This window comes from Monodon monoceros, unplaced genomic scaffold, assembly GCF_005190385.1.
Source record: "Monodon monoceros isolate NGI ecotype Baffin Bay Population unplaced genomic scaffold, NGI_Narwhal_1 Super_Scaffold_22, whole genome shotgun sequence".
Classification (NCBI taxonomy): Eukaryota; Metazoa; Chordata; class Mammalia; order Artiodactyla; family Monodontidae; genus Monodon; species Monodon monoceros.
In genome coordinates this window covers 70,242,364-70,260,181 of record NW_021703779.1, presented here as the reverse complement: position 1 = coordinate 70,260,181, position 17,818 = coordinate 70,242,364, and the positions used below count along the sequence as shown (strand labels likewise).

At 34.5% G+C, this 17,818-nt stretch overlaps 1 protein-coding gene across 1 annotated transcript in view; it reads right to left on the bottom strand.

The window, feature by feature from the left end:
• Positions 1 to 8,388: 8,388 nt before the first annotated feature.
• The window catches only part of CYLC1 (cylicin 1), an 85,093-nt gene continuing 75,663 nt past the window's right edge, over positions 8,389 to 17,818 (bottom strand). The window contains 9 exon segments of the mRNA XM_029240201.1: positions 8,389 to 8,805; positions 8,807 to 8,922; positions 8,925 to 9,194; positions 9,197 to 9,533; positions 9,535 to 9,937; positions 10,346 to 10,436; positions 14,103 to 14,132; positions 14,135 to 14,173; positions 17,392 to 17,432. Of these exon segments, the coding sequence (XP_029096034.1) occupies positions 8,389 to 8,805; positions 8,807 to 8,922; positions 8,925 to 9,194; positions 9,197 to 9,533; positions 9,535 to 9,937; positions 10,346 to 10,436; positions 14,103 to 14,132; positions 14,135 to 14,173; positions 17,392 to 17,432 (1,744 nt within the window).

Below are 17,818 nucleotides of genomic sequence, written 5' to 3'. Positions count from 1 at the left end.
AGGAAGTGCAGAAAGTCCCATACAGGATAAATCCAAGGAGAAACATGCCAAGACATATCATTCAAACTATCAAAAATTAAATAAAAAGAAAAAATATTAAAAGCAACAGGGGAAAAGCAACAAATAACATACAAGGAATCCCCATAAGGTTAACAGCTGAAGCTTCAGCAGAAACTCTGCAAGCCAGAAGGGAGTGGCAAGACACATTTAAAGTGATGAAAGGGAAAAACTTACAACCAAGATTACCCTAGCCAGCAAGGATATAATTCAGATTCATTGGAGAAATTAAAACATTAACAGAGCAGCAAATTTAAGAGAATTCAGCACTAACAAATCAGCTCTACAACAAATACGAAAGGAACTTCTCTAGGCAGGAAACACAAGAGAAGGAAGAGACCTACAAAAACAAACCCAAAACAATTAAGAAAATGGTAATAGAAACATACATATTGATAATTACCTTAAATTTAAATGGATTAAATGTTACAACCGAAAGACACAGGCTTGCTGAATGTTTACAAAAACAAGACCCATACACGCTGTCTACAAGAGACACACTTCAGACCTTGGGACACATACAGACTGAAACTGAGGAGATGGAAAAAGTTATTCCATGCAAATGGAAACCAAAAGAAAGCTGAAGTGGCAATTCTCATATTAGACACAATAGACTTTAAAATAAAGCCTATTAGAAGAGTCAAGGTATGACACTACAAAATTATCAGGGGATCAATCCAAGAAGAAGGCAATGATTGTAAATATTTATGCACCCAAAATAGGAACACATCAATACATAAGGCAAATGCAAACAGCCATAAAAGGGGAAATCAACATTAACACAGAAATAGTAGGGGACTTTGAACCCCACTTTTAACACTGAACAGATCATCCACACTGAAAATAAATAAGGAAACACAAGCTTTAAATGACACATTAAACAAGATGGACTTAATTGACATTTATAGAACATTCCATCCAAAAATAACAGAATACACTTTCGTCTCACGTGCTCATGGAACATACTCCAGAATAGATCATATCTTGGGTGACAAATCAAGCCTTGGTAAATTTAAGAAAATTGAAATCATATCAAGTATCTTTTCCAACTACAATGCTATGAGACTAGATATCAATTACAGGAAAAAATCTGTAAAAAATATAAACACATGGAGGTTAAACAATACACTACTTAATAACCAAGAGAACACTGAAGAAATCAAAGAAGAAATAAAAAATACATAGAAAAAAAGACAAAGAAAACATGACAACCCAAAACCTATGGGATGCAGCAAAGCTGTTCTAAGAGGGAAGATTATAGCAATACCATCCTACTTCAAGAAACAAAAAACATCTCAAATAAACAACCTAACCTTACACCTAAAACAATTAGGGAAAGAAGAACAAAAATCCCCAAAGTTAGCAGAAGGAAAGAAATCATAAACATCAGATGAGGAATAAATGAAAAAGAAATGAAACAATAGCAAACATCAATAAAACTAAAAGCTGGATTTTAGAGAAGGTAAACAAAATAGATAAACCATTAGCCAGACTCATCAAGAAAAAAAGGGAGAACACTCAAATAAATAGAAATGAAAAAGAAGAAGTAACAACTGACACTTCAGAAATACAAAGGATCAGGAGAGATTACTACAAGCAACTATATGCCAATAAAATGGACAACTTGGAAGAAATGGACAAATTCTTAGTAAAGCACAACCTTCTGAGACTGAACCAGGAAGAAATAGGACATATAAACAGACAAAACCCAAGCACTGAAATTGAAACTGTGCTTAAAAATCTTCCAACAAACAAAAGCCCAGGAAAAGGTGGCTTCACATGCGAATTCTATCAAACATTTAGAGAAGAGCTAACACCTATACTTCTCAAACTCTTGCACAATATAACAGAGAGGGGAACACTCCCAAACACATTCTACAATGCGACTATCACCCTGATGAGAAAACCAGAAAATGATGTCACAGAGAAAGAAAATTCCAGTCCAATATCACTAATGAACTTAGATGCAAAAATCCTCAACAAAATTCTAGCAAAAAAATCCAACAGCACATTAAAAGGATCATACACCATGATCAAGTAGGGTTTATCCCAGGAATGCAATGATTCTTCTGTATATGCAAATCAATTAATATGAAACACTATATTAACAAACTGAAGAATAAAAACCATATGATCATCTCAATAGATGCAGAAAAAGCTTTGACAAAATTCAACACCCATATATGATTAAAAAAAACCCTCCAGAAAGTAGGCAGAGAGGGAACTAATCTCAGCGTAATAAAGGCCATACATGACAAACACACAGCCAACATCGTCCTCAATGGTGCAAAACTGAAACCACTTTCACTAAGATCAGGAAAAAGACAAGGTTGCCCATCCTCACCACTATTATTCAAAATTGTTTTGGAAGTATTAGCCACAGCAATCAGAGAGAAAAAGAAATAAAGGTAATCCAAATCAGAAAAGAAGTAAAGCTGTCACTGTTTTCAGATGCCATGATATTTTACATACAGAATCCTAAGGATGCTACCAGAAAACTCCTGTAGCTAATCAAAAAATTTGGTAAAGTAGCAGGATACAAAATTAATGCACAGAAATCTCTGGCATTCCTATACACTAATGATGAAAAATCTGAAAAGAATTTAAGGAAATGCTCACATTTACTATTGCAACAAAAAGAATAAAAAACCTAGGAATAAACATATCTAAGGAGACAAAAGACCTGTAGGCAGAAAAGTATAAGACAGTGATGAAAGAAATTAAAGATGATACAAACAGATGGAGAGATATACCATGTTTTTGGGTTGGAAGAATCAACATTGTGAAAATGACTCTACTACACAAAGCAATCTACAGATTCAGTGCAATCCCTATGAAACTACCACTGGCATTTTTCACAGACCTAGAAAAAATCTTTCACTATTTGTATGGAAACACAAAAGACCCTGATTAGCCAAAGCAATCTTGAGAAAAATGGAGCTGGAGGAATCAGGCTGCCTGACTTCAGACTATACTACAAAGTTACTGTAATCACGTCAGTGTGGTACTGGCAGAAGAAACTGAAATATAGATCAATGGATCAGGATAGAAAGCCCAAAGATAAACTCACACACATATGGTCACCTTATTTTTGATAAAGGAGTCAAGAATTTACAGTGTAAAAATGAAAGCCTCTCCAGTAATTGGTGCTGGAAAAACTGGACATCTATATATAAAAGAATGAAATTAGAACACTCCCTAACACCATACACAAAAATAAACTCAAAATAGATTAAAGACCTAAATGTAAGGCCAGACACCATCAAACTCTTAGAGGAAAACATAGGCAGAACACTTTATGACATAAATCTCAGCAAGATCCTTTTTGACCCACCTCCTAGAGAAATGGAAATAAAAACAAAAATAAACAGATGGGATCTAATGAAACTTAAAGGGTTTGCACAGCAAAGGAAACCATGAAGAAGACCAAAAGACAACCCTCAGAATGGGAGAAAATATTTGCAAATGAAGCAACTGAAAAAGGATTAATCTCCAGAATTTACAAGTAGCTCATGCAGCTCAGTATCAAAAAACCCCAAAAACCCAATCCAGAAATGTACAGAAGACCTAAATAGACATTTCTCCAAAGAAGATACACAGATTGCCAACAAACACATGAAAGGATGCTCAACATCACTAATCATTAGAGAAATGCAAATCAAAGCTACAATGAGGTATCACCTCACACCAGTCAGAATGGTCATCATCAAAAATCTACTAACAGGAAATGCTGGAGAGTGTGTGGAAGAAACAGAACCCTCCTACACTGTTGGTGGAATGTAAATTCGTACAAACATTATGGAGAACACTATGGAAGTTCCTTAAGAAACTAAATATAGAACTATCATATGATCCAGCAATCGTACTCCTAGGCATATACCTAAGGAAAACCCTAATTCGAAAAGATACATGCACTCCAATGTTCATTGCAGCACTATTTACAATAGCCAAGACATGGAAGCAACTGAAATATCCATCGATAGAGGAATGTATTAAGAATATGTGGTACATATATACTATGGATATATCTCAGCAATTAAAAAGAACAAAATAATGCAATTTGCAGCAAGATGGATGGACCTAGAGGTTTTCATACTGAGTGAAGTCAGAAAGAGGACAAGTATATGATATCATTTATCTGTGGAATCTACAAAAATGGTACAAGTGAACTCATTTACCAAACAGAAATAGAGTTACAGATGTAAAAAAGAAACTTTTGGTTACCAGGGGGGAAACTGGGGAGAGGGATAAATTGGGAAATTGCGATTGACATATACACACTACTATATATAAAATAGATAGCTAATAAGGACCTGCTGTATAGCACAGGGCACTCTACTCAATACTCTGTAATGACCTATATGGGAAAAGAATCTAAAAGAGTGGATATTTGTATATGTATAACTGATTCACTTTGCTGTACACCTGAAACTTACACAACATTGTAAATAAACTATACTCTAAGAAAAATTATTAAAAAAGGAAAAAGACAAATACTGTATGATCTCAGTTATATGCAGGAATTTTTTTTTAAAAAAATGAAAACAAAAAACTGAATTACAGAAAATGGATTGGTTTTTGTCAGATGTGGAGAGGATAGGGAGTGGACAAAATGGGTCAATATGGTTAAAAAGTACAAACTTCCAGTTATGAAATGAATAAGTCATGGAGATACAATGTACAGCAGGGTCACTGTAGTCAATAATACTGTATGTATATTTGACAATGCTAAGAGAGTACATTTTAAAAGTTTTCATCACACAAAAATATATTTTGTAACTATTCATGGTGATGGAGGTTAAATAGACTTGTTGTGGTAAATTTCTACAACTATACAAATATCGAATCATTATGTTGTATATCTGAAACTAATATAGTGGTGCATGTCAATTATATCTAAATAAAATTAGAAAGAAAAAAAGTAGAATGGAAAACAAAACACTCTAAATTAAGACTAGTTTTCTACTCCAGTAAGTGTAATATAAAGAATTCTTCATTCATAGTTGAGGAGCATGTCAAGCTTTACAAACATAATTCAAATATGAATTATTTTAATCCAGAAATATAAACAGAGCTGGCCCTGAAACAAAGCACTAGCCTTACTTTTGTGTTGCTGTGAAAATCAGTAGGACTCCAGTCAGAGGAATAAGGGCATGGTTTTTCAAACTTATACTAAAAAAGACCTAAGATGCATTAACACAGTATGGTCATAAATATCTCACTCAAAAGTGAGAAGGATACATATATTTTCTTTTCAGACATCAGTTAGAATGTAACTTGCACTATTGTGATTTCTCCCCTTCCAAAATGCCTGTTGTTTATTCATTTTAGTCTAATATTGCTAGAGTAGGAATGCCTGGAAAAATGGATGTCAGAAAGTCCACTAGTGTGATAGGATCTGCAGCTCTTTTAGAGAGATCAAATTCTTAACCAATCGAATGCAGTCCAGGTGCTGCTTTTGAACTGTGGATACAGAAATGAAAATACAGATCAGGCTCACTGTTGCATGGAGCCTGAATTCTAATGGTGAATATAACTAATAAACACATGAATAAATATAGAATTTTATATAAAGATACATTCTATGACGAAATATAAGGTAGGATTCAGGTTAGAAGAGTGACTAGACAGTTGTTGTGGGAGGGGATAACATAGGATATAGTAATCAGGAAAGCCTTCTCTAAAGAGATAACATTTATGCTGAAAAACTAAATGATGAGAAAGAGTAGTTATACAAAGATCTGGGGAGAAGCATTCCAAGCAGAGGGAACAGCATATGCAAAATCTTGGCAAGAAAACAATCTTGGTGTGTATGAGAAACAAAAAGAATGTGGTTTGGCTAGATCATAAAATAAAATGGAAAATTGGTTCAAGATGAGGGTGGAAAATAGGCAGGAGCTGGATAATATATGCAGTGAAAGGCAGGGTAAGTAGCCTTGGTTTATTCTGAATATAATGGGAAACCACGAGAGTGTTTTAAGCAGTGGAGAGTAGAAGTAGCAAGGCTAGCTAGGAACTCTTGCAGTATTCCAGCAAAGATTATGATGATGATTGGGACCATTTAGGTGGTAGTGATTGAGAAGGTAGGAGTGGACTGATTCAGGATACATTTTGGAGATAAGGTAGACAAGTCTTACTGATTGATTACATGTGGGGGATGAGGAAAAGAGCAGAATCATATATGATATCCAGATTTTATAAGATTAAATGGGTGGATCACAGTGACATTTATTAAGATGGAGAATACTGGGGAGGAATAGGTTTTGGGATGGGTTAAGAGTATTATTGAGATATATTAAGTCTGAGATGTCTAGTAGGCTCTACACTGAAATTTTCAAGTAGGCAATTAGATATAAGAATTTGGAACTGTTTGGAAAGACCAAAGTTGGATATATTAATTTTGGAGTTATCAATACATAGATGATATTTAAAACTGTTGAATGAGATGAACTCATGAAAGGAGAATTTTAGATAGAGAAGTTCCAGGACCAAGTCTTAGATCATTCCGACATTAAAGGCGAGGAAGAATAGGATACAATAAAAGTGGTGAAAAGCTACCAGTAAGTAGAAAGAAGAACAGGAGAGCATAGAGTCAAGTAAAGTGTTTTTAGAAAGAAGAAGTGGTGGGTTTAAATGCTGCTGGACTATAGAATAACATGAGGAGAGAAGAGAGACCAGTATATGTGAATACAAGAAGGTATTTGGTAATTCTGAAAAGAGCAGTTTTAGTGAAATGGTAGGTATGGAAGAGCATAAATAGATGGTAGCTATGCACATGGAAGTTTATTAAAGAGACTTGGTGTGAATATATACAAGGCCGGAACATACCCTGAAAGTTCTTTTTTACAGTTAAAATTAATCATCGGTCCAAAGAATTTTGTTGTATTGTTTTCTTGTATTTTACTTATTTTTCATAAAAACTGCTTTTGGAAAAGAATTCAGCTTTTTGAGTGTCACTTTTTCTCATTTATCTTAAAAATTATCCACCAACATATTTTCATTCCTTATAAATCTTGCTCTTGTGACTATCCACCCATTGACTTAACCTCTAAGACTGAACTCTAAATAATGGAGTCATTACTCAGCTTTGAGTGTCAAAGCTGACATTTTGAGTCCACCAGGAGAAAACTGGACTTAAAAACCAGGCTTTCTGAGAGAGATAAAAGGAATTTATAAATCCCTCCCACAAATGGAAAATATATGAAGAGAAAATGGAGGTCAATATATAAGGTTTTATTATAAACAAAGGATAGAAAAAACTTGGAATACAAGGTAAAGGGAGATTCTCACCAATCTAGAAGAGAAAATAGAAGCTCTCTGAGAGGGAAAAACAAAAATAGGGGGACAGGGAGGAAGAGGAAAAAGGGCGGGAAAAAATTAATTAAGTATAAAGTTCAAGGTCGAGACCCAGCCATATCTACAGATGTTCTGAATTTAGCAGCACAGAGAACATCAGGCCTACCGTGCTGAGAATAGACAATTAACACTGTGCAAAAGTAGAGGAAACACAGACTTATTCCCAGAAACCATGCAAATGAATTACACTTCAACCAAAGATCAGAGACCCAAAAAGGGAGGACAACAATGGGAAGAGCAGCCCTTCCATCCAAAATGAGATGTCTAACTAAGCTTCCCCTTACAGCCAGGTTTTGAAGGAAGGGGGGTTGAAAGCAAGATCTTCTAAAGGAGAGAAATAGAAATTTTAAATTTACAGAGTATTTACCTCCAAAGTGATTGGATTAACCTTGAAGAGACTGCTATAAACCAGAGAAAATCTAGTTACTTCCAGCAAGTTAACTTTTCCCCCCTAATTATCAGTAAGAAAGACCGCTCATAAAGATATGGATTAAATAATTAAATATTGTTTTTGCATATCTGAATCCTAGTATACTATATTTCTATCTTGCTGTGTCTGAATTTGGTTGAGTTTTTACTATATGCGGCAACTGCCTAGGAAATGTCTTTATTTCTCACTAAAATCTGTCCTTTAGAATTTTTAGTCATTTTCCTTTTGGTTCTTTCATAAGTATCGAACAGTTAATCACTTTTGTAGTATGACTCTTTTTAAAAATAATTATAAATATTTTCTTAAATCACAAGCCAGTTCTCTCTGCTCCAGTCTAAATATTATTTTTAACTTTTTGACATTTGTTTTGCAAATCTATTGAGTCCTTTTGAAGTACTTTTCATCTTTCTCATCTGTGAGCCCCAAACTTGTCAGTATTCCAGGAAAATGGAACTATTCTTCAGAGAACATATAAACTCAAAAATTAAAACTATCTTTCATTTTTAATCCAATTTTCTCTAAAAATAAAACAGGAGTAATCATACCTAAGGAGCATATCTTGGCTTTGGAGGTGGAGGAGGATTCTGGCACCCACAGAGACGTTTGGCCCTAGGTGATGGCAGTAAAGTCTCACAAGGAAGTAGTGGTGGTCTTTCTCTTGATGGAGGAACTCTACCTGTACCTACTTTTTTCCCTTTTTCTTTGAATGTAGTCCTTTTGGATGGCATTTTGAAATTTCTCTTTGGTTCCAGTGCTTCCTTCTTTGAATCTGTAGATGTGGCATCTGATTCATCAACTATCCTTTTAGGCCTAAGTTTATATAGTGACTCTTCAGATTCAGCATCTGAACTTTTCAATGTTTCAGGCTTCTTTAGGTTTTTCTTGGAAGACACATCAGATTCAGCATCACTAGACTCTAGGTCCTTCTTTGCATCCTTCTTGCTTGCATCTTTTTTGAATCTTTCTTAACCTTCTTTTAATCCTCTTGTCCTTCTTTGATTCCCAATCAGACTTGGTTTCAATAGACTCTTCAGACTTCATTGTAGACTTCCTTTTGTCATCTTTCTTTGAATCTTTTTACCCATTTTTGTATCCCCTTCAGATTCAGAATCAGCATCAGTAGACACAACATCCTTCTTGGCATCCTTTTCCTTGTCATCTTTCTTTGAATTTTTCTTTGCATCTTTTGAATCTACAGATTCTTCTGCATTCTTCTGGCCATCTTTTTTGTCATCTTTCTTTGAATCTTTCTTACCTTTCTTTGAATCTTTCTTTGCATCCTTTGAGTTTCCAGATTCTGCATCAGTAGACTCTGCGTCCTTCTTTGTACCCTTCTTGCTGTCTTTGTTGTACTTTTCTTATCTTTCTTCTCATCTTTCTTTGCATCTTTTGAATCTCCAGATTCAGCATCAGAGTCCTTCCCCTTTGTATCCTTTTTTGCATCCTTCTTTGGAAGCTTTTTAAAATTATTCTGTGAGTAGTTATTTAACCACATATCAAATTCCATGGGTTCAGCACCAGACTCCTCTAAATACATCATTAAACCCATATTTGAACTACTTTTTGAGCAAATCTCTGATTTGGCATCACGATTGTTCTTTGAGCTCCTATAATACTTCTTTGTACATATGGATTCAAAATCCATCTCCCTGGAATCCTTTGAATATCTCTTATCTTTTTTTTTTATCCTTTATTGAGACTGACTTAGAACCTTTGGATTCTGGGTTTGTTTCTGAATTGGACTTTGACTTCTTAGATAGTTGACTTTCATGTGATGATTTTGATGGAGTTTTATCTGCTTTATTTCCTCTTTTAGGTTTCTCATTATTTACTGTTTTCTTGGATTCTAAAGTTGTTTTGTGTGGGCCTATAGCTTTCTTGGAAACTTTCTTCAAAGTTGTTCCTTTTTTGTCATCTTTGGACTTTTTAGATTCTGCCTTTTTAGAATGAGTGATACGAGTATAAGAATGTCTGAATGAAGCCTGTCTCCTGATAGTTAAATTAATAGACGACCTTTGAAATGTTTTTCTTAACGAATGTGTTATCCATATATGAGCTGGCTTCTGAGCTTCATCTAAATTTCTTTTGTCATGTCTATGAAAAAAATTTGGTTAGAATAATGATGTGTTTTTTGAATTAGTTATATCTTGTTATATTGAAACATAAAAATAGTCTAGCTTTTAAATAACCATCTATTTAAATAGTTTTTTTTTCCTTTTCAACATTCTGTGTGTGTTTGTATGTGAGACAACTCCACTTTGGAAATAAAATAAATTTAGGAGGAACCTTCGAATTTCCTCAGTGATTAATATTAGGATCAGAGCAGGCCCACATGATCCATGACATTTCAGGTCCTGTCCTCATAACTGATAATATGTTCCATTTGGACTCCTACAGGGGAGAGATCTTTTGGAGCATTTAATGTACCCCTCAGCCACAAGTCAGATCAGAAATAAGCTGATGCCCTTGAAGGTTTTTATGATAATTCTTATGATAGGCTACAATTTTATAGGCTTCAGGCCTAGCTTGATTTCTACACCTACTTTCAAGGTCTCTGAACAGATTGAAAGCCTAAGATCCCTGCTGTGAAATACTGCCAAAAACAAAGACATAAAATAAAACAAATATTATATACACATTTCTTAGTGTAACAATAGTGTATATTTTTTACTCCAACCCAAACATTTCTCAAACCTGGTTGTCATAGTGGCCACATAGACTAATTTACATTTACTTCTTATACTCCTTCAGCTATCCATTAGGGATATCACCAGTCAGTGAAATTGTTATATGGAATTAAAAGAGGACAATGAAGAGAAGCATGAAACTTTGATCTCTACAGATGTAAAAATGACCATTGAATAAATGCATTGACTGTGACCCTGCTTTGGGAGATACTTTTAAAATATATTTTGATATCTGGGTGACCTCGGTAGGCTAGCTTTTCTTTTTGTTAGTTGATAGAATAACTTCACTTTATAAAAGCAGTAGAAAACGTGAATCTCCAAGTATCTAGTATTTGAATGCCAGATTAAAGAAAATGGAAAGGCCCTGAAACCTCATCAAGATGTGCTCCTCAAGTAGTGAAATTGAGACTGTGATTAAGAATCTTCCAACAAACAAAAGCCCAGGAACAGATGGCTTCAGAGGCGAATTCTATCAAACATTTAGAGAAGAGCAAACACCTATCCTTCTCAAAATCTTCCATAATATAGCAGAGGGAGGAACACTCCCAAACTCATTATACGAGGCCACAATAACCCTGATATGAAAACCAGACAAAGATGTCACAAAGAAAGAAAACTACAGGCCAATATCACTGATGAACATTGACGGAAATATGCTCAACAAAATACTAGCAAAGAGAATCCAACATCACGTTAAAAGGATCATACACCATGATCAAGTGAGGTTTATTCCAGGAATGCAAGGATTTTTCAATATATGCAAATCAATCAATGTAATACACCATATTAACAAATTAAAAGAGAAAAAACATATGATCATCTCAATAGATGCAAAAAAGCACTTGACAAAATTCAAAAAACATTTATGATAAAAAACTTCCAGAAAGTAGGCATAAAAGGAACTTACCTCAACATAATAAAGGTCATATATGAAAAATCCACAGCCAACATCATTCTCAATGGTGAAAAACTGAAAACATTTTCACTAAGATCTGGAACAAGGCAAGATTTTCCTCTCTCAACACTATTATTCAACATAGTTTTGGAAGGTTTAGCCACAGTGATCAGACAAGAAAAAGAAATAAAAGGAATCCAAACTGGAAAAGAAGAAGTAAAGCTGTCACTGTTTGCAGATGACATGATACTAAACATAGAGAATCCTATAGATGCAACCAGGAAACTACTAGAGCTAATCAATGAATTTGGTAAAACAGCAGGATATAAAATTATGCACAGAACTCTCTTGCGTTCCTATACACTAATATTGAAAAATCTGAAAGAGAAATTAAGGAAACACTCATATTTATCATTGTAACAAAAAGAAGAAAAAACCTAGGAATAAACCTTCCTAGGGAGAGAAAAGACCTGTATGCAGAAAACTATAAGACATTGATGAAAGAAATTAAAGGTAATACAAACAGATGAAGACATACACCATGATCTTGGATTGGAAGTATCAACATGTGAAAGTGACTATACTATCGAAAGTAATCTACAGATTCAACACAACCATTATCAAACTGCCAATGGCAGTTTTCACAGAACCAAAACAAAATATTTCACAATTTTATGGAAACACAAAAGACCCTGAATAGCCAAAGCAATCTTGAGAGAGAAAAATGGAGTTGGAAGAATCAGGCTCCCTGACTTCAGATTATACTGCAAAGCTACAATAATCAACACAGTATGGTACTGGCACAGAAACAGAAATATAGATCAATGGAACAGGATAGAAAAGCAAGAGTTAAACCCATGCACATATGGTCACCTTATTTTTGATAAAGGAGGCAAGAATATGCAGTGGAGAAAAGACAGCATCTTCAATAAGTGGTGCTGGGAATACAGGACAGCTGCATGTAAAGAATGAAATTAGAATACTCCCTAACACCATACACAAAAATAAACTCAAAATGGATTAAAGACCTAAATTTAAGGCCAGACACTTATCAAACTCTTAGACAAAAACATAGGCAGAACACTCTATGGCATAAATCACAGCAAGATCCTTTTTGACCCACGTCCTAGAAAAGTGGAAATAAAAACAAAAATTAACAAATGGGACCTAATGAAATTTAAAAGCTTTTGCATATCAAAGGAAAACATAAACAAGACAGAAAGACAACCCTCAGAATGGGAGAAAATATTTGCAAGGAAGCAAGTGAGAAAGGATTAAGCTCCAAAATTTACAAGCAGCTCATGCAGCTGAATATAAAAAAAACAAACAACTCAATGCCAAATGGGCAGAAGACCTAAATAGACATTTCTCCAAAGAAGATATACAGATTGCCAACAAACACATGAAAGAATGCTCAACATCAAAATCATTAGAGAAATGAAAATCAACACTACAATGAGATATCACCTCACAGTGTTCAGAATGGCCATCATCAAAAAATCTACAAACAATAAATGCTGCTGAGGTTGTGGAGAAAAGGGAACCCTCTTGCACTGTTGTTGGGAACGAAAATTGATATAGCCACTATGTAGAACAGTGTGGAAGTTCCTTAAAAAGGTAAAAATAGAGCTACCATACAACCCAGCAATCCCACTACTGGACATATACTCTGAAAAAAACATAATTCAAGAAGCATCATGTACCACAATGTTCACTGCAGCACTATTTACAATAGGACATGGAGCAACCTATATGTCCATCGACAGATGAATCAATAAAGAAGATGTGGAACATATATATAATGGAATATTACTCAGACATAAAAAGAAACGAAATTGAGTTATTTGTAGTGATGTGGATGCACCTAGAGTCTGTCATACAGAGTGAAGTAAGCCATAAAGAGAAAAACAAATACCATATGCTAACATATATACATGGAATCTAAAAAAAAAGAAAAATGGCTCTGCAAAACCTAGGTGCAGGACAGGAATAAAGACACAGACCTGGATAATGGACTTGAGGATACAGGGAGGGGGAAGAGTAAGCTGGGGTAAAGTGAGAGAGTGGCATTGACATATATACACTACCAATTGTAAAAATAGATAGCTAGTGGGAAGCAGCTGCATATCACAGGGAGATCAGCTCGGTGCTTTGTGACCACCTAGAGGGGTGGGTTATGGAGGGTGGGAGGGAGATGCAAGAGGGAGGAAGTATAAGGATATATGTATATGTATAGCCGATTCACTTTGTTATAAAGCAGAAACTAACACAGCATTGTAAAGCAATTATGCTCCAATAAAGATGTTTAGAAAAAATTGTCTCCTCTTCTAAGACTCAAATTTTATATGTTGTTTTGTGGCCGGTTAAATTTTCCTGATAGATCCCTCCAGTTGCAACATTAGATTCTCCAGCTTACCTAGCCTATGAGGTATATAATGCCTTTGAAATTGAGAACCACGTATAAATAAAGTTTAATCTGAAGTAGTTGGAGGCAATCTACTATACAGGGAGTTATAAATTTAGAAATATCTGCTTCCAATTGGTAGTAAAATTCAAATTATATTTATATATAATTTATATTTATATATTGTCTCATCTTAAATTTCGTAATAAATGACCTTAATATTTACAAGAACTGCAGTTTGTGTTTCTGAAGTTCTTAATCTCTTTTTACTACCTGGCTGTGGTGGTTTGGGAAATGTAAAGTGAAGTATTGTTGATTCCATAATTTTCTGCTTGATTCCCTGACTGAAATAAGAGGGAATAATAAACAATTTGCAGTTAATAGCCAGACTTTCATCAGCCCTGAACTATTCTTGAGCAATAAATATATTAAGTTGTCACTCAAAATATAGCTTTCCCCCCTGGAGTTTGTAGCTTATTTGCATATTAGTTAGGAAAGATAAAAACTGATTTCTCCATTTAGCACCAAAGTAACTTTAAAATGACATTTGTAATTTTATTTTCTAGATGAAATCAATTTTCAGTTACTTAAATCATAATAATTACAATAATACAATCAAACTGTAAGAAGGGAAAATAGAGAAAAATTCACTGTTTCCATCAAAACATCTCCATCAACTCAACTGTGTTGTTTTTTTTCTTTATGTCATTTTGGTTGGATTGCAACAAATATAACGTCTTTTTTTATAATCCCAATAATAGCTAGCACAATCCCGAGAATAGTCAGTAAAACTCTCGATTCCTTAAACCTAAGTGCATCTTTTAGTTCTCCTCTGACCCCAATGATCTCCCAAGTCACAGAAATTACGGCCATAAACCCAAATGCTACATGAAGGTCTGAAACCCTTATTTAAAGAAAGGGCGTGAAGCTTGTCTTTTTGCCTTGTTTATGGTTTCCTTTACTGTGCAAAACTTTTACGTTTCATTAGGTCCCATTTGTTTATTTTTGTTTTTATTTCCATTTCTCTAGAAGGTGGGTCAAAAAGGACCTTGCTGTGATTTATGTCATACAGTGTTCTGCTTATGTTTTCCTCTAAGAGTTTGATAGTGTCTGGCCTTACGTTGAGGTCTTTAATCCATTTTGAGTTTATTTTTGTGTATAGTGTTAGGGAGTGTTCGAATTTCATTCTTTTACATGTAGCTGTCCAGTTTTCCCAGCACCACTTATTGAAGAGGCTGCCTTTTCTCCACTGTATATTCTTGCCTCCTTTATCAAAGATAAGGTGACCATATGTTTGTGGGTTTATCTCTAGGCTTTCTATCCTGTTCCATTGATCTATATTTCTGCTTTTGTGCCAGTACCATACTGTCTTGATTACTGTAGCTTTGTAGTATAGTCTGAAGTCAGGGAGCCTGATTCCTCCAGCTCCATTTTTCTTTCTCAAGATTGTTTTGGCTATTCGGGGTCATTTGTGTTTCCATACAAATTGTGAAAATTTTTTTCTAGTTCTGTGTAAAAAGCCAGTGATACTTTGATAGGGATTGCATTGAATCTGTAGATTGACTTGGAGAAAATATTTACAAATGAAGCAACTGACAAAGGATTAATCTCCAAAATTTACAAGCAGCTCATGAAGCTCAATATCAAAAAAACAAAGAACCCAATCCAAAAATGGGCAGAAGACCTAAATAGACATTTCTTCAAAGAAGATATACAGATTGCCAACAAACATATGAAAGAATGCTCAACATCGTTAATCATTAGGGAAATGTAAATCAAAACTACAATGAGATATCATCTCACACTGGTCAGTATGGCCATCATCAAAAAATCTAGAAACAATAAATGCTGGAGAGGGTGTGGAGAAAAGGGAACCCTTTGTTGGTGGGAATGTAAATTGATACAACCACTATGGAGAACAATATGGAGTTTCCTTATAAAACTAAAAAGAGAACTACCATCTGACCCAGAAATCCCACTACTGGGCATATATCCTGAGAAAACCATAATTGCAAAAGAGTCATGTACCACAATGTTCTTTGCAGCTCTATTTACAGTAACCAGGGCATGGAAACAACCTAAGTGTCCATCGACAGATGAATGGATAAAGAAGATGTGGCACATATATACAATGGAATATTACTCAGCCATAGAAAGGAACAAAACTCAGTTATTTGTAGTGAGGTGGATGGACCTAAAGTCTGTCATGCAGAGTGAAGTAAGTCAGAAGGAGAAAATCTAATACCGTATGGTAACATATATATGGAATCAAACAAAAAGTTTATGAAGAACCTAGGGGCAAGATGAGAATAAAGGCACAGACCTATTAGAGAATTGACTTGAGGACATGGGGAGGGGGAAGAGTAAGCTGGGACAAAGTGAGAGAGCGGTAATGTATATATGGACATATATACACTACCAAATATAAAATTGATAACTAGTGGGAAGCAATTGCATAGCACAGGGAGATCAGCTCGGTGCTTTGTGACCAGCCAGAAGTGTTGGATAGGGAGGGTGGGCAGCAGGGAGACGCAAGAGGGAAGAGATATGGGGATATATACATATGTATAATTGATTCACCTTGTTATAAAGCAGAAACAAACACACCATTGTAAAGCAATTATACTCAGAAAGGGCATGTACACATTTGAGGGCACCCAGAATAGAGTGATTAGGGGATCAAACTATCTGGGAACTATCAAAAGAGGAGGTATTGAGATAATTCAGATACTTCTCCTGGAGATGAGGAGGTTAATGAGAGATGCGATCATTATACTCAAACATTTAAAGAGCTGGTATATACAAGAATGGTAGCAAAAGTAATAATAGGATAGCTGCAACTGCTAACACTTATACAGTGTTTACTATATGCTAGACTATGTTTTAAGCACTTTACATATATCAACTTATTAATCATCACAACCCTTTGAATTAGGTAATATAATTTATAATTGCCTCCATTTTACAGATATAGAAAAATAGAGCACTGAGAGAGGTTAAATTACTTGCCCCCAAATCATAAAGTAAGTAGAAGAGTTAAGATTCAAACACAGATAGTTTGGCTCCAGAATACATGCTCTTAATTACAATGTTAGAGATTTCACCTACATGTTTCATGAGGGAATAACTAGACCAATGGTTAAAAGTTGTAGCAGTGCAGGTGGATTTCAGCTCAATATATTAAGGAGAACTCTTCTATAGTTGTAGCTTTTCAACACCTGGAATATCCACTTTCATCTTTCTGACTATATTTTCCTTCTCTACTTTGAGTTTTGTAATGGTGAATTTTAAAAACAAGAAAACCTTTTGCAAATAAGTTTGATTTTTATAATTAGGAAGAACTAAATATTTCCTTTTAAAATAGCTAGTAGAAACCCACATCAAGGCCAGAAATACTTTAAACGCACACACACACACAAATATACATGATTCTCTTAAACTTTAGCAAAAATTCAGGGCATTTAAGCTTTATCACATTGAATGGAAGAGACTAGTCATTTTCCCTAAAATTATTTTCAAATATAATCTAAATAATATTGAGCTCCAAAGACTAAATCCTTACTTGGTAAGGAATTATCATATGTTCTGATGTTTACTTCTCGTCTGTTAAAAAAAAGAAAATGTTTAATTGAATTTGTATTATGGCTAATAATAATAATGACTATTATTACTAAGATGCCTTTAATAGTAATGCTTTGAGAAATCTTGGAAAGTACTCATTTATTCTGGTAATAATTGTACTGCCCATCGAGGATACACACGGTATAATTTATTTTTATTGTTTAATTTTTATGGGCTATTTTTAAATTTTTTACGTTTTTAAAAAAATTATTTTATTTATTTTTAAATATTACTTCCTTATTAGTTAAGAGGAACAGTAGATTGTGACCACTGTTAATTCTGAGATTGTACTTATATACACAAATACTTTAGAGCATGATTTTTTGACTGACCTAAGCCATCAAGTTTGTAAAAACAAACAAAAATAG